The 17,479-nt window shown below is 43.6% G+C and overlaps 1 protein-coding gene across 2 annotated transcripts in view; it reads right to left on the bottom strand.

Annotated features, from left to right (window-relative positions):
• Positions 1–13,232: 13,232 nt before the first annotated feature.
• The window catches only part of wnt7bb (wingless-type MMTV integration site family, member 7Bb), a 50,657-nt gene continuing 46,410 nt past the window's right edge, over positions 13,233–17,479 (bottom strand). For both annotated transcript variants that reach the window (XM_080761253.1, XM_080761252.1), the window contains exon 4: positions 13,233–15,495. In XM_080761253.1, coding sequence (XP_080617379.1) covers positions 15,022–15,495 — 474 coding nt within the window. In that variant the 3' untranslated portion in view covers positions 13,233–15,021. The remainder of the gene's footprint in view (positions 15,496–17,479) is intronic.

Here is a 17,479-nt window from a genome sequence, read left to right as displayed (position 1 = left end):
CCAATAGGACATCAGGGTTGTGGAGGAGAGGAGAGGAGACATAGGTTTGTTTGGGATCTGGATGGAATGGGTGACTTGTGGGAGATATTTACAGGCGAGGGGAGGAGAGGGGGAGGGCTGGTCAGCATACGTTTGGGCACTGGAAGCGTGGCATGCCGCATGGGGGAGGTTTGGACGTCTCGGGGTACTGGGGAGCTTTTGCGGCAGTAATGCCCGAGTTATACTTATAGTTTTACACCGGTGTTGCACTGTGCACACCGGAAATAGCCAATCGACAAGCTGTCATGCAGCGATTCCAGCGGCTATTTTCGTTGCATGGCACCCCGTGTGCAACAAAGCATAACTTGGGCTTAATGGTGTAACTGGGGTCTGGTATAATAGGGGGAAAATAGGGCCGGCTGATGTCAAGAAAAGAAAAGGGGGGAAACTGTGCGGGGGGAGAGGGGGTATTATAGCCCCAACCATCCTTTCATTTCCCCCCCAAACCACACTGAGCCGGTGTCCAATGCTCTACATATTCAGAGACATGTAAACCACACTGAGCCGGTGTCCAATGCCCTACATATTCAGAGACATGTAAACCACACTGAGCCGGTGTCCAATGCCCTACATATTCAGAGACATGTAAACCACACTGAGCCGGTGTCCAATGCCCTACATATTCAGAGACATGTAAACCACACTGAGCCGGTGTCCAATGCCCTGTATACATATTCAGAGACATGTAAACCACACTGAGCCGGTGTCCAATGCCCTACATATTCAGAGACATGTAAACCACACTGAGCCGTGGTGTCCAATGCCCTACATATTCAGAGACATGTAAACCACACTGAGCCGGTGTCCAATGCCCTACATATTCAGAGACATGTACGGGAGCCCAGTTTTGTCCAGTGACACAGATGGAGACAGAAATATACAAGTGTTGGGCAACCAGCGCCTCTGATGTTGCTTTCCATGCGGTGTGCTCTGCTGACAGCACGAGTTAGCCGTCAACCCCCGAACGGCTGAGATGGACAAGTTTTGCATGGTTTTAAAAAAAAACACCTTCTTGTCATACGCACGACGCTACCGATTTGAGAGGCATTTCTGTTATTGCCGAGTCTCTTCGGGTTAAACGACTCGTTCGCGGAATTAGGTCAGACTTTCACCTGAAAAGATGGGAGGTGAAAGGCTAATTTTGTTTGAACAACAGACCTCAGTGTTTCTCCAGCGCCGAAGCGAGCGAGCAAGCCACGTGTTGAGCTTGAACGGTCTGCGCGTTGTTCTGCTGTGACCCCTCTCTCCATCCCCCCCATCCATGGAAAAGCAGAGGGTTTTCTCTGCAGAAGTTTCCGTGCGGAGGGACCCACATCTGGGGGCCCACGGCTGCACAGCGATCGTCGCCTCCACCGCCGGTCTGTCCACAGACCAGACAGGGAGGGATGATGATGCACTGGCTCTGTGTACCGGTGCTGTCTATTCCTGGTCCACTGAGTGGAATCTGCTCTCTTTTAAAGGAGCGCTTCATACCAGGAGAGCAGACGGCGCACACAGCTGTTTTATTGTGAACATACAGTCATCTCCACTCAGTCCTTTAACCACTTAAAGAAGGATTTTATTATTTTCTCTCCGCCAGGCCGAAAGACTGTTTTGCACCCTGTCCTAACTAAACATTGAATAAAATAGCTCTCTCAGGGAAGCAGTACAGTGGTTCGGGATCAGGACGTAGCGTTTGGTTCGATCCCCAGATCATCCTGGCGTAGTGTGTCCTTATAGCAAGACATTGAACCCCAACTGCTCCCCAGGTGCTGTTCAATTGTTGGCGACTGCTCCTAATAGTTAACATATGTGTTAAATGTCACATTCCAGGTCTGTGCAAATGCAAGTTGGCAATACAACATCTAAAGGAGACACATTTATTGTATTGTTTATTATTTAATACTTTAACACTAGATATATTTGCAGTTCAATAGGCTACGGTGCAATGAGGCCCGATCCATGCCAAACTTTTGGCACACACACTCCCTGGATGCCAACGATGAACCTCTGCCCCAAATTTTCCAGAACGGCCTGTTATAGCGCCACCAGGAGGCCGACTTTTGTAAAACATTTTTTTTTCTATTACTCCTCCAGATTCTGTCCCGCACATCGTTACATAGTATCTCTATAGTCATGTGCTCAAGACGGATCTCTCCGATATTTCATATTCCATCCTAATTGGCCAACATTGCCTTTCAAAGTTTGCAGGACTGGCCCGGTTTGAACAAAAAGCCTAAAATCATGAACGCAGCGTGCAATTTACGTGAAATCTTTCGCGCACTTTCCTACTAGGCTGAGGAATATATCCCACCCTTTTCACATTGGCCTGTTATAGCGCCACCAACAGGTGGATTTGATCAAAACACATTTTTGGAACAAAATGCCATCAAAGGCAGAAGAACAAATGACACCCTTTTCACATTGGCCTATTATAGCGCCACCAGGAAGCCACAGCCTGACCTGGCCTGGTGGAGACCTGTGCCCTGAGGGGCACTTTTTCTAGTTTGATTTTGATGATTATAGGCCTACAGACGATCTACAGCTCACAATGCATCGCATCAACTTATAGATCTGCCATTTTCAAATGATTTGTATTTGAAAACTTGAAATGGGACATTCTGCATAGTGAGTACTTTTACTTTTGGTATACTTAAGTGCATTCTGATGCCAATACTTTTGATACTTTTACTTTGAATACTTTTCCCCACCCCTGCTTTCAGTTTGAGCCTGCAGATCACATATTTTCTCACGGATCCTCGACGATGGGATCTCTTGTGACGCAATTAAAGCTCTCAAACACCAGTTGCAATCTCATGAATATGGTCTGAATCTTCAGCCTCTGAAACACTTTCAAAAGTTTTCTTGGAAGTTGTTGACTACATCTCGCGTGCTGCACGAGTTAACCGAAACATTTAAAATGCAAATATTTCCCAAATGTCAGCTGCAGAGTATCAAGTTCTGTGGTCTCAGCTGTGTAGCATATTGATGTTGGTTTATCAATTCACAACAGATCACTCAGAGTACGGCAGTTGGGGGCCGCTCAGAATGTCAATGGTTTGGACTCCGTCGATGCAAGGATATCTTTTACACAGTTCAACTTTTATTGCCGTCATTCAGATGAAACTCTGAATGCACCTGCAATGGGGTTTAGAATGATGTATGGCTCGGTCCACAAGTCCATTTTACACTCTTGGAGTTAGTTAACCCCTTGCGTACCTATTCTGGAGTGAGTATTCGGGGAAAAGATTAGATGGGGGGACGACGACGACGAACAAACCTATTATATAGGCCTATCCAGCCCCTGCGGCTGTATAGTACACTACATAAGTGGGCAATCAAAGCATCGCATGACAAATGGCAAACATATCTCCAAGCTTGTACTGTAGCTGTATACGTCCTACTGTATACTTTCACTATTTTGGAACATTTTGATGTAAAAATAATAATCATATGACATGCCCAAGATAGGGATGCCAGGTTAACAGTGGTTAATAACACACTTTTTCCGGTGTTTTTTCCAGAGGTCCCCCCCCCTCCCCCACACACACACACACCTTTTCATGGTGGAGGTCATGGAGCCCTGAAGGGTGCTGCAGTCCAGACTAGGGCTTAGCGGTTACCGTGTTTGAAAAACACTAGCGTGTGTGTGTGCATTTGTGTTTGTGTGTGCTGTGCGTGTGTGTAGGTGGTGGGGGGTCTCAGCTTAATTGTGGCAGCTGTAAGAAAAGTGTGTGTGTGTGTGTGTGTGTGTGGGGGGGGGGGGGGGGGAACCCCTTGGCCGGAAGGGTCCCGTAGCCCCTCCCCTATAGGTGGAGTCTGCTTTTAGAACCCTCGGACCTGCGTGGCTTTGTGCAAACAGAACGTGAGGAGAAAAATAACCTCAAGGATACGCCGTGGCCTGGCCCACCACCGGCCTGGCCCACCACTGGACACTGAGTGTGGGCCGTCCTCGAACTCTACCCCACCAACAACGTCTCCGTGGGGAGGGAGGGAGGGAGGGGGAGAGAGAGAGAGAGAGAGAGAGAGAGAGAGAGAGAGAGAGAGAGAGAGAGAGAGAGAGAAACCCATGCACTTCCCTAAAGGATCCGTCTGTCTGTCCGTGTAGGCGGGCTGCACTGTGCAGACACACAATATACAGCATATGTAAAGCAATAGCATGCGGTTCTACACCAGACACACACACACGCACTCACACACACGCGCACACACACACACACACACACACACACATGCAGGAACGCACGCTAAACATATTGTCTTGGACGGGTGGAAACCTCATTATGTCCAAAACTGTTCCTTTTCAGGATTCAATTTTACAAGCATCAAAAGAAGCAGATCTACAAGCTCGTTTGAAGCTTGCAGATCTGCTGTACTTTTGATGCTTTGGTGTGACGCTGTAGTATGTTCAAGTGGGACGTTAATTTACGATCACTTACAGACAGACAGACAGACAGACATATGCACAGTTGCACACACACACACACACACACACACACACACGCACACACACACAGCACGGGGTTAGAGTTAGACCCATCCCGTGGCCTACAGACTGCTGATGCTGTCCTTACTGCAGCGGTGGGCCTGCGAGGGCGTCACCGCATGAGCATTAACCTCGCTGGTGTTTTACGAGCAGTGCTTGCTGGCCCGCTCCAACATAAACAGGTGTGAGGGCCAAATTGGGCGTCATTACTCCCCAGGCTAATGTCTTGTCTGCCTGCAATGTAGCCAGAACTTTCACGTTGCTATCTCTGAATCAGCACCGATTTATTGTCCTTTCTAATGGACTTTCATCTCTTTTTCATTTAGTTTTTACACCCTTTTCACAGGCAGAAATACAAGGGTGCATTACTTGAATCACGCTGGTTCATTTTAGTGTCTGGGACCCCCATATTGATACATTTGTCGTCGTCGTTGTCCCCCCCCCCCTTGAGAAGATTTTGTGCAGTGGCTATAAGAGATTCCTCTAAATGTTTTGGAAATAAATTCATTATTGGATAATGTAATTGTGAGCTTGTAGAACGGCAATTTGTTTTTATAACCCAAATATAAAATGATTAAGCCTGTTGTTCCTCATTTTGCTAGAGACCCACTAGAGCTCCCACATGGACTTCTGAGGTGGTCCCTGACTGTACCTGACTTATATCCATACGCTGTAGTTTGGTTAGAGAATTTAACTTAAGCGTAAAGAATTCACTGCATGGTGATTTGTCAACGTCGGCTGCTGGACGACTGCTAAGGGTCCAAATGATCCCTTTTGGGCCTGTATTCTGTAACTCACAGACAGTTAAATAAGCGCTGAGGACATTAAAGTTTCCCCTTGTTTCAAGTGGTCCGTAGTCTCGCGTTACCAGACTGTTGCCTCCGCGATTTCCCAAACGCTTCTTGTGGAATAGTTGTCTGGCTACGCGAGACTAAGTGGTCCGTGGTCTAATGCATTTCAAACTAGGGGTCCTTGGAAAAAAAGTAAAGATACATTAGACACAGAAGAAAACCCAACTCCGAGGTCGTCTCAGATTCAAACCATTGTCACATTTACATGGAAGGGGGCCCAGTCGCGTAAAGGAAAACCTTGTTGAAAAGCAAGTGTCAGAGAGGCAGTGATCCGGCCAGGTTGTCTGTGGCTTCACCGTGCAGAACAATGCAGAGATACAGAGCGAGGACTGGAAGAGGAGAGAGAGGCGAGTTCAGGTACAGTGTTTGGGACTGCACATGGAAGCCTCGGGGGCTGGGGTCTTGACGATCCACACTCTCTGCCTTGTGGTCTATGATGTCACACAGGGCTCTGCCTTTGAATGGCCATGTGTTCCCCACCACTAATATCAAACAGATGATGAGAAAAACCTCCAAATGATGGTCTTTCACTGAGACAAGCAGTCAAAACAAAGTCAGAGGAACACAAGAAACACCACTCCAACCGATCATCAGAAGAAGAAAAAACAGAGGACTATACGTTCATAATTGCTGCAGGCTGTGTTGCGGCCAGTGTTTAACCGTGTGGTATGCTCTGTTGCTTTGTTTAGAGAGGGGTTGGGGAGGTATTAAAAGGTTGGGACTTTTAATCAAACAACATTAGCATATAACAACTATTATCTTATTACGGCATGATTTTTCACCAAACTGAGCTTTGCTGTTTGTTTAGCACAGTAGTGCTGCTTCCGTATTTTTCTTATCACCTTTACGAACGCCATGTCATCCCCGGAATAACAAACTTCAAGGCTTGAAGGAAATGATTGGATTCCAGGGGCATTCTCTCACACATGCTCTTGTTTTGGGTTTAGAAGGAGTCTGTTATTGATAAACCGTGATGTCTGGAGTCCTTTTCTCCTCACTCTGTGTCTGGCTAAAGTCAACCGTCAGCTCGGAAGACCTCTAACTCCATGATTTTTAATTTCATCCCTCCTTTCTTGTGTGTAATTTATTATTTATCAGCGCTCTCTCTCTCTCTCTCTCTCTCTCTCTCTCTCTCTCTCTCTCTCTCTCTCTCTCTCTCTCTCTCCCTCTCTCTCTCTCTCCCTCCCTCTTGCAGCTGTTGCCTTATCTCTAGCGGGGGGCAGGCCTCTTGCTCAAAAGGTTCTTGTCTCACTTTGCCAAAGTTACAAATGGCTGTCAGGGAGTCGCAGGCTGCAGTCAGACCAATCTGCACGGCTCTGTTGCTTCAACCTGAAGGGGGGAAAAAAGCCATACCCTATATATTGGTTGGTTGCGTTTTTGTTATTTGTTTTTCCGTGTCCACCAATGTGGTTCTTTATCTCTCTCTACTGGTGACATCAAGGTCTCGCTTGGCTGAGCAAATATTAGCTCAGAGTGGCATAATTCTTTCGCTGGGTCTTAGAACAGCGGTTCTCAAACATTCATGTCAAGGACTCCCCAAATTGATTAGTATTTGGCCGCCCACCCAAGATTACTGTTGTTGTTATTTTTGACACGATATTACTGTAACTGATTTGGCTTGGGACCCCCTCAAATCCCCTCAAGGACCCCTGATGGTCCCTGGACCCCACTTTGAGAACGACTGCCTTTGAAGTATCACAGATGATATATAAAAGTTGTCAGTTCAAGAATAACACATAACAGTCTAACTATTAGTCTTGGAAGAATTTCTTTAGGTCTGACATTATCACTTTTTTAGAGGCCAATTAAAATGTGCAGAAACTCGTTTAATTTCCTGTCCTTGTGGTCTCTTCCTCTGTGTGGGTTTCTAGTTTGAATTTGGCACTCTTTTAAGTCACTCATATCCTCTCCAGAGTCGAAGTTAAAAGCCTCAAAGAATTGCTGTTGTTTGTCTTCCCCTGTGGCCTCTGAATAGCCTGGGATGATAGGCCTACTGTACATTTGAAGCTGTATAGATGTATGGCACTGGATGTAGCATACTGTAAGCACTGCCCCTTCCCACTAATGTTGGTTTACATTACTTTGCAAGAGTCTGTCCCGCCGTAAACTGGACCAGTTGATTTGGAAAAGCAGCAGCATTGTCGCTCCCATGCAGGGGGAATTAGACCAGAAGCATTAGCTTGCAGAATAAATCCAGATGAACAAATGATCCTGACACCCAAACAATGGCCCGCTTTGGAAGAAGGCACACACACAGGCAGGCTCTGTTTTTCTATGTCATATTTTTTAATGACAAAATGTTTGTCAGAAACAAATGGATTTATTTTTCTCAATCCAGGGTATAGTACTGGGAGCTTATGTTGTTCCGGTCCCCAGGGCTTCAGACAACTAACAAAACACATCTTACTTCTGCTCTGCTGCCCGCCCGCAATGCTTTTCACATGCAGGCCGACGAGTGGGATCGTCCAGCCAATGGGTGAATGAAGCTATAGCGGCCCTCATGCAGCCCTCGTTTCACTGCGCCTCTTCACACACACACAGAGAGAGAGAGAAAAGGTCGTTTTCAACCTGTCAGTTTCGTCACCAGTGTTGGACAAAGTGCGCAACCCGTCCCCCAGTATACCAAAGTGTACTGTAGATTAAAATGTCGGAAGTGTCACATTTATGATTTGAGTTATAAAGTATTGCAGTAGGCTATTCGAAAGTGCAAATTACAACGTTTTCCAAAGAGAAGACGAAAGGAGAAAGAAAGGCTTTCCAGAAAATGTAAGAATAGTTGATATTGTAAATATATATAAATTCAAATACATATCGATAAAATGTTTGAGAACCACTAACTTTTAATGTTATTTTGCAAGTTTGAGAACTTGCAACTAATGTTAAAAGAACGTTAATGATCTTGAGAACCATCCAAGCAATTAAGGACCATGGTTTACCATGCTCAGCACATGCTGCTCTTCATAAACCCAACTTTCACACACAAACACACACACAACAGCCTCCTCGCAATTATCTCCTCTCCCCACTAACCATCCCTTTCAGTGAATGGCGGAAAGTAACTACATTTTGAAGTGCTTATACTTTACTTAAGTATTTCAATTATTTCAAACTATATACAGCTTTAGATACACGTTACTTCACAAATTTGGATTAAATATCCCAGTGCTATTTTTTAAAGATTTAACTATATATATTTTGTTTGTTTGGTAATTTTGAATACAGGACATTATCTAACGGAGTATACATTGTGGTATTGCTAATTTTACTTAAGTAAAAGTACTTATTCCAGCTCCCAGCTCTCAATTAGCTCTTCTAAATAACCACTATTCACTCGCTGTTTCCGGCTGAACATGCACCTACTTGTTTTGGCCGAGGCCTTGCCGTCCATCTCAAAAACACCCTCACAAAAGAACCACACTCTTGTTTGTGTGTCCCAAAAAACACAAGGGGCACACTGAGCCACTTCCTATTCACATCATGGGGTCCATTTGCATATGGGTCCACTTTCCTTCTGGTGGTGACTCTCCTCACGAGTGCCAAAACGTGGGGAGAGGATTGAGTGTCGAGGGCCATTAACCGTTTCCCAATATAGTAGACCGTTCAAACCTGGTGGTCCCAGAGATAAATATGGGGGTCCGCGGCCTAATGCATATCAAACTGGGGGGTCCTTGACATGAAAAAGGTTGAGAATCGTTTCATTTTGAGTGCGGGGGATTAATGTTTTCTTGTTTGTGGCGCTGACCTCCCAGTACCGATCACATTGGAGCATCATGAGAACCAGGGCTTGTCTTTTCTCCCTAGGAGAGATAATTAACTTCTGTTCTCGTGCGTGCCACAATCAAGGCAGAAGACCACAGCATATTATGAACATGTGCTGTGTACCAGAAAAATAATGTCAAAGTCAGCACAGCCGCTTGATTTATTTATTTTTGATTTTTAATGATTTATGCTTCCCCAGCTACGTTGCCAATTGCTACATTTAAGGGGTGGTTGGAACGTTTGAACGTTTTGGCTTAAAACACTGGACACCACGCATGCACGCACGCAAGCAAGCACACGCACACACACACACGCACACACACACACACACACACACACACACACACACACACACACACACACACACACAGTCACACACAGGCAATGACCAGACTTAATATGCATGTTTTGTTTTTTTGTTTTGTTTTTTCATTGAAGAGAATTTATGAAAATAATAGCTTTGGATATTTGTTGGAACAAAGAAACATTCTTGTACCAACATGCGTCAGGCAATAAAATGAAGAATGTGGAATCCATAATACCCAAAGAGCTAACGGATAAATGTTCCTGTTAGGTTAATACAAATCAACATTAAAACTAAAGACAGATATATGCCTTAGCACTGTTAGCAGCACACATGTGGTTGTGAAAATGTATTTTCTTTTTTCAATCCATGTGAGAGAGATACTGTGTGTGTGTGTGTGTGTGTGTGTGTGTGTGTGTGTGTGTGTGTGTGTGTGTGTGTGTGTGTGTGTGTGTGTGTGTGTGTGTGTGTGTGTGTGTGTGTGCGCGCGCGACTGTGCGTGCGTGTGTTTAAGTGCATTCATACAGTACATCTCTAGTAGAAGTTGATTGAAGGCATATGAGACAGAAGATGTCAGATGTAGGCTATTTGCAGGATATGTTAAAAGAAATTGCTGCACAGATACGTATGTAAAACTATTTACTGCAGGCCTACTGTTTGTTGTATTGGACTACTGTGTCTCCATAGCACCTCGACTGAAACCACATGTGTACACAGGGTTACATTTGCTGGGGGAGAGAAGAGGTGATCCGTACTTCTGCTTTTGATATCCCCCCCTCTTTTGGACATTCATTTGTATGTGACGGTGGTCGGATATGTTTTATCACTGCTCCTGGTCAGACTGAATTATACATACATGCATTAATATCCGATGTTTGATTATGTTCACTTATATATGATAATTTAATTAAAAACATGAACGTTAACCACATTAAGCCCAGCGTCCATATTTTGGGCAATTTGTCAAAAATAAAATATTGAATAATGGCGATTAATAGGATTTGTACAGATCTACAAACTTGCAATGCATTGCAAGCATTAGTTATTCTCACTATTTGTCATTGGAAGAAGTACAGTACGGGCTTAAGACAATGTACCCCCCTCTGTTTTTTAAACAAATAGGACCCTGTGTGTAAGTTGTGGACTCAACTGACATGGAGACTACAAACTAATTAGCACCTCAGAATTATACATACCAAGTGCAATCTACAGTATAGGTTACAATGGTACTTATCTCAAGACATGAGTGGTTATTATCGTTTATTGTGCACACAACCTATCATAGATATATTAATTAAAATGTAAACCCAAGAGAGTAAACAAACTGGCCTATGCAACGTGTAAACCTCACCTCACTATGGAAACATGATGGATCAGAGGCTAACGCTTTACTGCAGAACACCACAAATATGTTAACACAACTACAAGTGGTTATTATTACATAGCGTTGCTGTCGGGCACAAACCTCTTATCTCCATATTCTAACTTTCTTTTTGTAAATGAACACCCTATTATGATCACACAAACGCATCAAAAGTAGCAGATCCACAGATTTGTATTTGAATCCTGAAAAGTAATAGTTTTGGACATATGAGGTTTCCACCCGACAAAGACGATAAAGTGCCACCGTGGTGTGTGCATTTTTTTTGCGCCACACATGTCTTAGCCCAATGCAGCGTTATTGTGGCCCAGGGGCCAAGAGCCCAGAGTTTATTTAGCTAATGTTCACGTCATCTATTAGCCAGCGCCAAGTAGGCTACTTAAATGTTAATGTTACACCTGAAAGGACATGGTTCATGGTACCACAGCAGGACACAGCTAGGTGTGCACGAATGGTAAATTATTATACTACTTACAGGGGAAACTTAGCTGATTTTGAACCTAAAACGCATTATTCTGATGCTAGATCATATAGTTTGTGTATTCTCCCCCAAAATCCAGAATTGTGCGTCCGTGACATGTTTATAATGTTTATGAACGATCCCCATTAGAAACACATGAATGAGTTGTCTTCTTGGAGTCCTGAACAAGGCAAATACGATACAGACTTGGCAATTAAAATACACATTAAAGTCAAATTAAAACATCAAATGGTCGTCCTTTGATTGCAACCAATAGTGCTCAAACGACTCCTTTCTGATGTCATGGATGTATATTTGTGGCAGAGATTCACAGAAGACAGCTATATCGCTATATCTATACGATCTCCTCTCATCAGAACAATGGGATTATCGTACAAAAAAAGTTGAAGAATGTGCCAGTGTCTCTCTCTATACCCCCCCCCCCCAGCTCAAATTGAAAGGCAGAAAATAACTTTATGAACCAAAGTTCAACAGTCTTCAACTCAGGTTGACCAGTTAAAAACTGACGTTCCACAGCTCGGCGCATAATCGATGTCCTGCGCTTCGTCACGCTGCTGGTGATGTTTGTAGCACATCATAAATTAGTGATTCTCTAACTTTTATTTATTTATTTCAGCGTTTCGGAACCGTGCACCCTGGCCGCGTTCCTGTGGGTCTGGAACTTCCAGGGACCCCCCCCCCCCCCCCCCCAGGGACCCCCACACGGAGTTGCACGACTCACTTCACGCAGGTGTGTTTCTTTTTGTTTAAATCTGTCGTCCATGATGTCGGAAATAAGTCCATAAGACTTTTGTCCTGGGCTTCCGTCTAAGGCTATAGCAAACGTTAGACCCCATCCTCCATCTTACTCGGAGCAACAACGAGAAGGACAGTGGTTAATGGATATTATTATCATTATATTATACGGTAAGAAAACAGCTACCCTGGAATTATCCTTTAAATAGCTCTATATTCTGATACTCATCATTGCTATAGAGTTTTTGTTCAGTAAAGTTCACGTCTCTCCAGCACTTTATTACAACAGAAAATGCATTTTCAGGTCAGGGTATCAATTTTAATTAAATCAAGATATAGAGAACTCAGTCCGGATACAGCATAAACAAGTGAAATTGGGAGTGATGTCATAAATAAATGTCAAAAATTGGAACTGGGACACTATGAAAAAGGAGCTGATAAGTGGGTATTCTGCCCTGGTTAGCTGACAATTTGCCACCCACCTGAAAACAGTATTTTCTGTTTATTATAGACCTGGAGATATGGGGAGACTCATGTTACTGAACAAACACTCTATAGCAATGATTACTATCAGAATATAGTGCTTTAACCTTTTACCAAAAAATATCACTTACCCTACCTTAAAGGACCACTTCACCACTTTTCAACCCATCTTCATATAATAGGTCCTCACTAATAATCATGATAAAATGGCACACTTTTTTTTCTACTCAGTCTGTGTCTCATAGGAGGGCTGTGGGCAGATCAGAAACCCGTCCACCAGTGACATCATCGTTAGGCAGATTTTTTATTTATTACAAAAATAGATTTTTATTATCATGAGATCGATGGCTTCCATATTTGCATTGCAACTAGAAAGCCTGCAGTTTCTATTAGCTTGGATTCCCCATCGATGATGTCACTGGTGGGTGGGTTTCTGAACTGCCCATGCTGCCCTCCTATGAGACACAGACTGAGTAGAAAATAAATGTGCCATTGTATCATGATTATTAGTGAGGACCTATATATTATATGAATACTAGGGTTGAAACGTGGTGAAGTGGTCCTTTAATAAGCATATGACTGGGGGGGCTAATTAAATTGAAATACATACATCTCCATTCTTGTCAACATTGGGGTGCCATATATCTGTGATTCAGTGTGAACGTTTAATATTCAAATGATGTTCCAGCAGGGACATATAATACATTGACAGACTGTAAAAGGTTTTGCACTTATTACTGACACATTTAATTTAACTTTCAGTCCAACTTCCACAAGTTGAATTTTTGGGGGCTATTTCGTTTTATTTTTTGTCAAATCTAGACCTAATATAAACTGAATCAAATGTGGATTTTTGCATATTTTCCTCAGTGGAAATATGTTCTTTATCCCTACCCTTGGGTGTCACATTACTGCTGTGTGTATATGCAAGTACACTAGTATGTGTGTAGTTGTTACTGGCGGCCCATATCCATTCAGTTGCGGGAAAGTGCAGTTTTGCAGATGTTTTCTGAATGAATGAATCAATATAACCAATAGTAGACTCTACTTGAGAGGACATTGTAGCACATGGATTTCAGAAGTGAGTCAAATGGGAGTTTTATTTAAATTCTCATTCCATAAGTTGTGTCTGAATAGAAAAAATAAATCAGTGCAGCACTCGACAACACGCCCAGCAACATATTCGTTTCAGGGGCGAATCACTTTCAACCAAGTGACAAAAAATTATAATTGTTTTTCTTTTTAATATAATTTCATGAACAACAAAAATAGCATTCTACAAGCTCATGTGTCATGATGGAACATGTGAGCTTGTAGATTGGCTATACTTGCTATTTTTTATAGGGCTTAAGACAAGTGGTTAATGAATTGAGGAAGGACCTCCAGTTAAAATGGCGTTCCTTGCTACTGTCAATTTACGGAAAATGCCAAATGTGTCCAAACAGATGTGTATGTTTGATCTGCAAACAAAAGCTACCGATACAGTAAGGCTGAACCAAGATGATAGAATGTTGAAGTACATTGTAATGATGATGAATTGTTGTCAACACACCAGTTGCAATGAAACCATTAGGCCTATATATTTTGTCTATTTCTTTCTTTCTTTCGTCTTTTTCTTCTTCTTTTTTTTTATTTTTTTCTCTTTTTTAAGAAAAGGGGAATTGTTTTGGGGGGCAGCATTTTCTATAACACACACATCTTCAGTCAGTTTCTAAAAAGTATTTTTTCGTTTTTTACACTTAGTACAAAAAAAGACATCTCTACCCGTTAGTGCTTTGTTTTTAAGATACTATAACATAAATAAACAATTTATTTTCAGTGTTCAAACAGACAGTTCCAGTGTGACTGGAAAGCTAACATGCTCCACCATTATTCCAGTTGGCAGCAGAGGGCCTATAGCGAACAGAACTCTCCACTCAGCTTTTGGTGTGCCCCCAAGGGGGCACCGTACAAAGTGTTCTTCATTTCTAACAGACTTCCAAACATAGGACCTGTCCAATGTGAGGGAGGGTTAAACACTCACTGCTGTCACCCCCCTACCACCACCACTTTAGTGGAAATAAGACAATGTTCTTTAAAGTTTATACTCTCTCTCCATCCATCGGCCCCTCAACAGTCTGTCATGTCGATGTCCTTTCTTTTTCCATGCAAGAGTCTCTTGCGGGCATAAAGAACTACAATTCCCAGAGTGCAAAGCACAGTTCCCCGTCGAGGGCACCATACGTTTTCCTTGTAGTCCCAACTTCACCACGAATGCATCAGTACTTCGGGAGCCCACACATTTCTGTGTGTCGGTAAAGTTCTGGGGTACTTGCCTTTTTTTCTCTTACTTTCTCAAAAGCAAATATAGATTCTGCTGTGCAAAACAATGCCATGAAGAGCTGATAGTGTAAATTCCATTCCTTTTGCTTTCGAAACCTCTCAACCGTTCCAGGAGGAGATTTAGATTTGCTCTGTCTTGGGTCGTTCCTCATACTGATAGTCCCTTGGTCCCGCTCCCCAAGGTTCCAAGTCGCCTCGCTTTTATTTGCAGGTAAACACCTCCGTCCGCTCGCTGCACGTGTTGCATTTGACGAAGCAGCACCACTGGAACTTACAGTTGCACTGCCACACTTTGGTGTACTGGTGCGTGTTGTAACCCCGGCCGCAGCACATGAGGTCGCAGCCGTCCGTGTGCAGCGAGGTGCGGTTGCAGAGGCGCCCCTGGGTGCCCACGCTCCCCGTGGCGGTGTCCTCCTCGCAGTAGTTGGGCGACTTCTCGATGTAGACGAGGTCCATTTCCATGGGCTTGCGGTAGGTCTGCTTCACCTTGAGGTGGGTGGGCTGCCGCAGGCGGCTGGCGCGGACCACCTCCACGTGCACCGCCTCGTTGTACTTGTCCTTCAGCACGTAGCCGATCTCGCGGAACTTGGGCAGGGTCGTCCAGCAGGTCTTGGTGGTGCAGGACCCCGAGACGCCGTGGCACTTGCATTCCAGTTTCATCCTCTCCTCTAGGACCTGGTGGGAGAGGAGGCAAGAGAGGAGACGGCATGGCTTTAGAGACGGAACACATTGACAGACAAGAGCATGCCCTGTAAAAGGGCTGTTCTCACCATGAACAATAACTATAATGAGAACTATAAATGTATCATTTTGAAACTAGTTCTGTTGTAGTTAACTATAATAGAGCTCCGAAGTCTGCCAGCACTGCCGCTAGACGTCATTCGATGTAAATGCAACTATAAGAATGCAACTCTTTGTTGCTGGTGATAAATTGTCATCAAGAGAAGATGCTTGTCTGATTAGTGATTACCTGGGGCCTGCAAATTAAACCACAAGTCAAAACCACACAGTTTGCAAAAACTTTGCACCATGTGTGGCACATCGCTGACATGTTCCTCGAGGAACCAGATGTTGGCATGGGGCTCTATCTAGCCTTGTGTTCTTTAGAAAGGGTTTAAGGTCAGCATTACACCAACACATCCCTGGTTTGTTTTCACTTCAGTACTAGCGAAGAGGACATATTTATTTGAATTGAACATTCAGTTTATTAATGTCTAACAGTGTTTTTGAGCACATGGTGACTGAATACCGCCTTTGTTTTGGAGGGTGGCTCATTAAGTGGAAACGGATGTGTAGTATCACAGGAGACTATTATTTTTTTTGAATTCTTTGAGTGCCACATTAATATTGTGTTATTAGAACGACGGCACATGCAGTCGGCGTCCAACACTTCTAGGAAGCGATGTTTCCTAGCCACCGCGAGCCCTTGTTATAATATAGTTCAGCACATTTAGGCCGCAAAAGGCAGCATTTACATTTTGAGGGTCAAACATTTAGCGCTCGAGCAGAGTGCAGAGTGACGGACTTCAGTGAAGTGGACCAAAGCGTGCACATGTGAAATTCTAACAGGGTGACTGGTGCCAGCGGCTATATGTCAGGGGACATGCAGGGAGAAAAGAACGCAGTTACTGGTAGAATCGTATTCTGTCATTTTACTCTACATTCCTAATGTAAGAGTAAAAATAAATAGCTGTCTCATATAACCAGTGCCATACACAGTTACAGTTTGTCTGAGTGCTAACGATTCTGGAGAGCGCACACTCAATTTCAATTCAATTCAAATTGCTTTATTAGCATGAATGTAACATTTACAGTATTGTATACTATACAGTATACACTCGCTTAAATACTTAAATTCACACTAGGGATCCATAGCATAGTGGCTGCGTATCATTGATGTCGGGCAGAAACCTCGTATTATAACTTTTTGTATGTGTGTGTGTGTGTGTGTGTGTGTGTGTGTGTGTGTGTGCGTGCGCGTGTGTTTGTTTTTTGTTGTAAATGAATGCCCTACTTGATGGCACTACACTGCAGCATCACACAAAAGTATCATAGCAGATCCATAAGCTCGAAACGCTGCGCAAATCACAACTCTTGTAGAATCAAGATCTGCTACTTTTGAATTTAAATCAGTTTTGGATGTTTGGATGTCGGGTGGAAACCCGACAGAGATCATTTCAAACTACACTCCACAACAGCAGTCCACTATTAACTATTTACATCTGGACCAGTAGAGTCTACAAGACTGAATAGACCAGTTTGATGAATGCCATTGTAGTGTATTCTACTTTATGTTACTCTAAAAGGGCCTTCACAACATCACATTGTTATAGTGGATTCAGGCACTTACTGTAGCCTATAGGCAAAGCACTCATTATGTACATATGTATCTTGCCAAAGAAAGTCTAATGTTATAGTCCAATTAGCTCTGTGGGTCTTAATTTTGAACTTTGCATCTTCCATCTCCAGTTGTAGGGCAAACCTCTACCCTGAGCTGCCTAAATCCCTGGGGCATCTGGGAAATATTGTGTCCACAAACATTAAAGTGTCAAGACTGAGGCAATCCTTGTACCGTGGGAGGGAAAACCGAAAAACCTCAAAAAGTACAACGATATCCTCCATTTTATGTGTTTTAACTATTTTGGTGGGCAGAGGAACA

This window comes from Protomyctophum bolini, assembly GCF_963924005.1.
Source record: "Protomyctophum bolini genome assembly, chromosome: 4".
Lineage (NCBI taxonomy): Eukaryota > Metazoa > Chordata > Actinopteri > Myctophiformes > Myctophidae > Protomyctophum > Protomyctophum bolini.
Note: the sequence above shows the minus strand (reverse complement) of the source record. Positions and strands in the feature narration are given on the sequence as shown.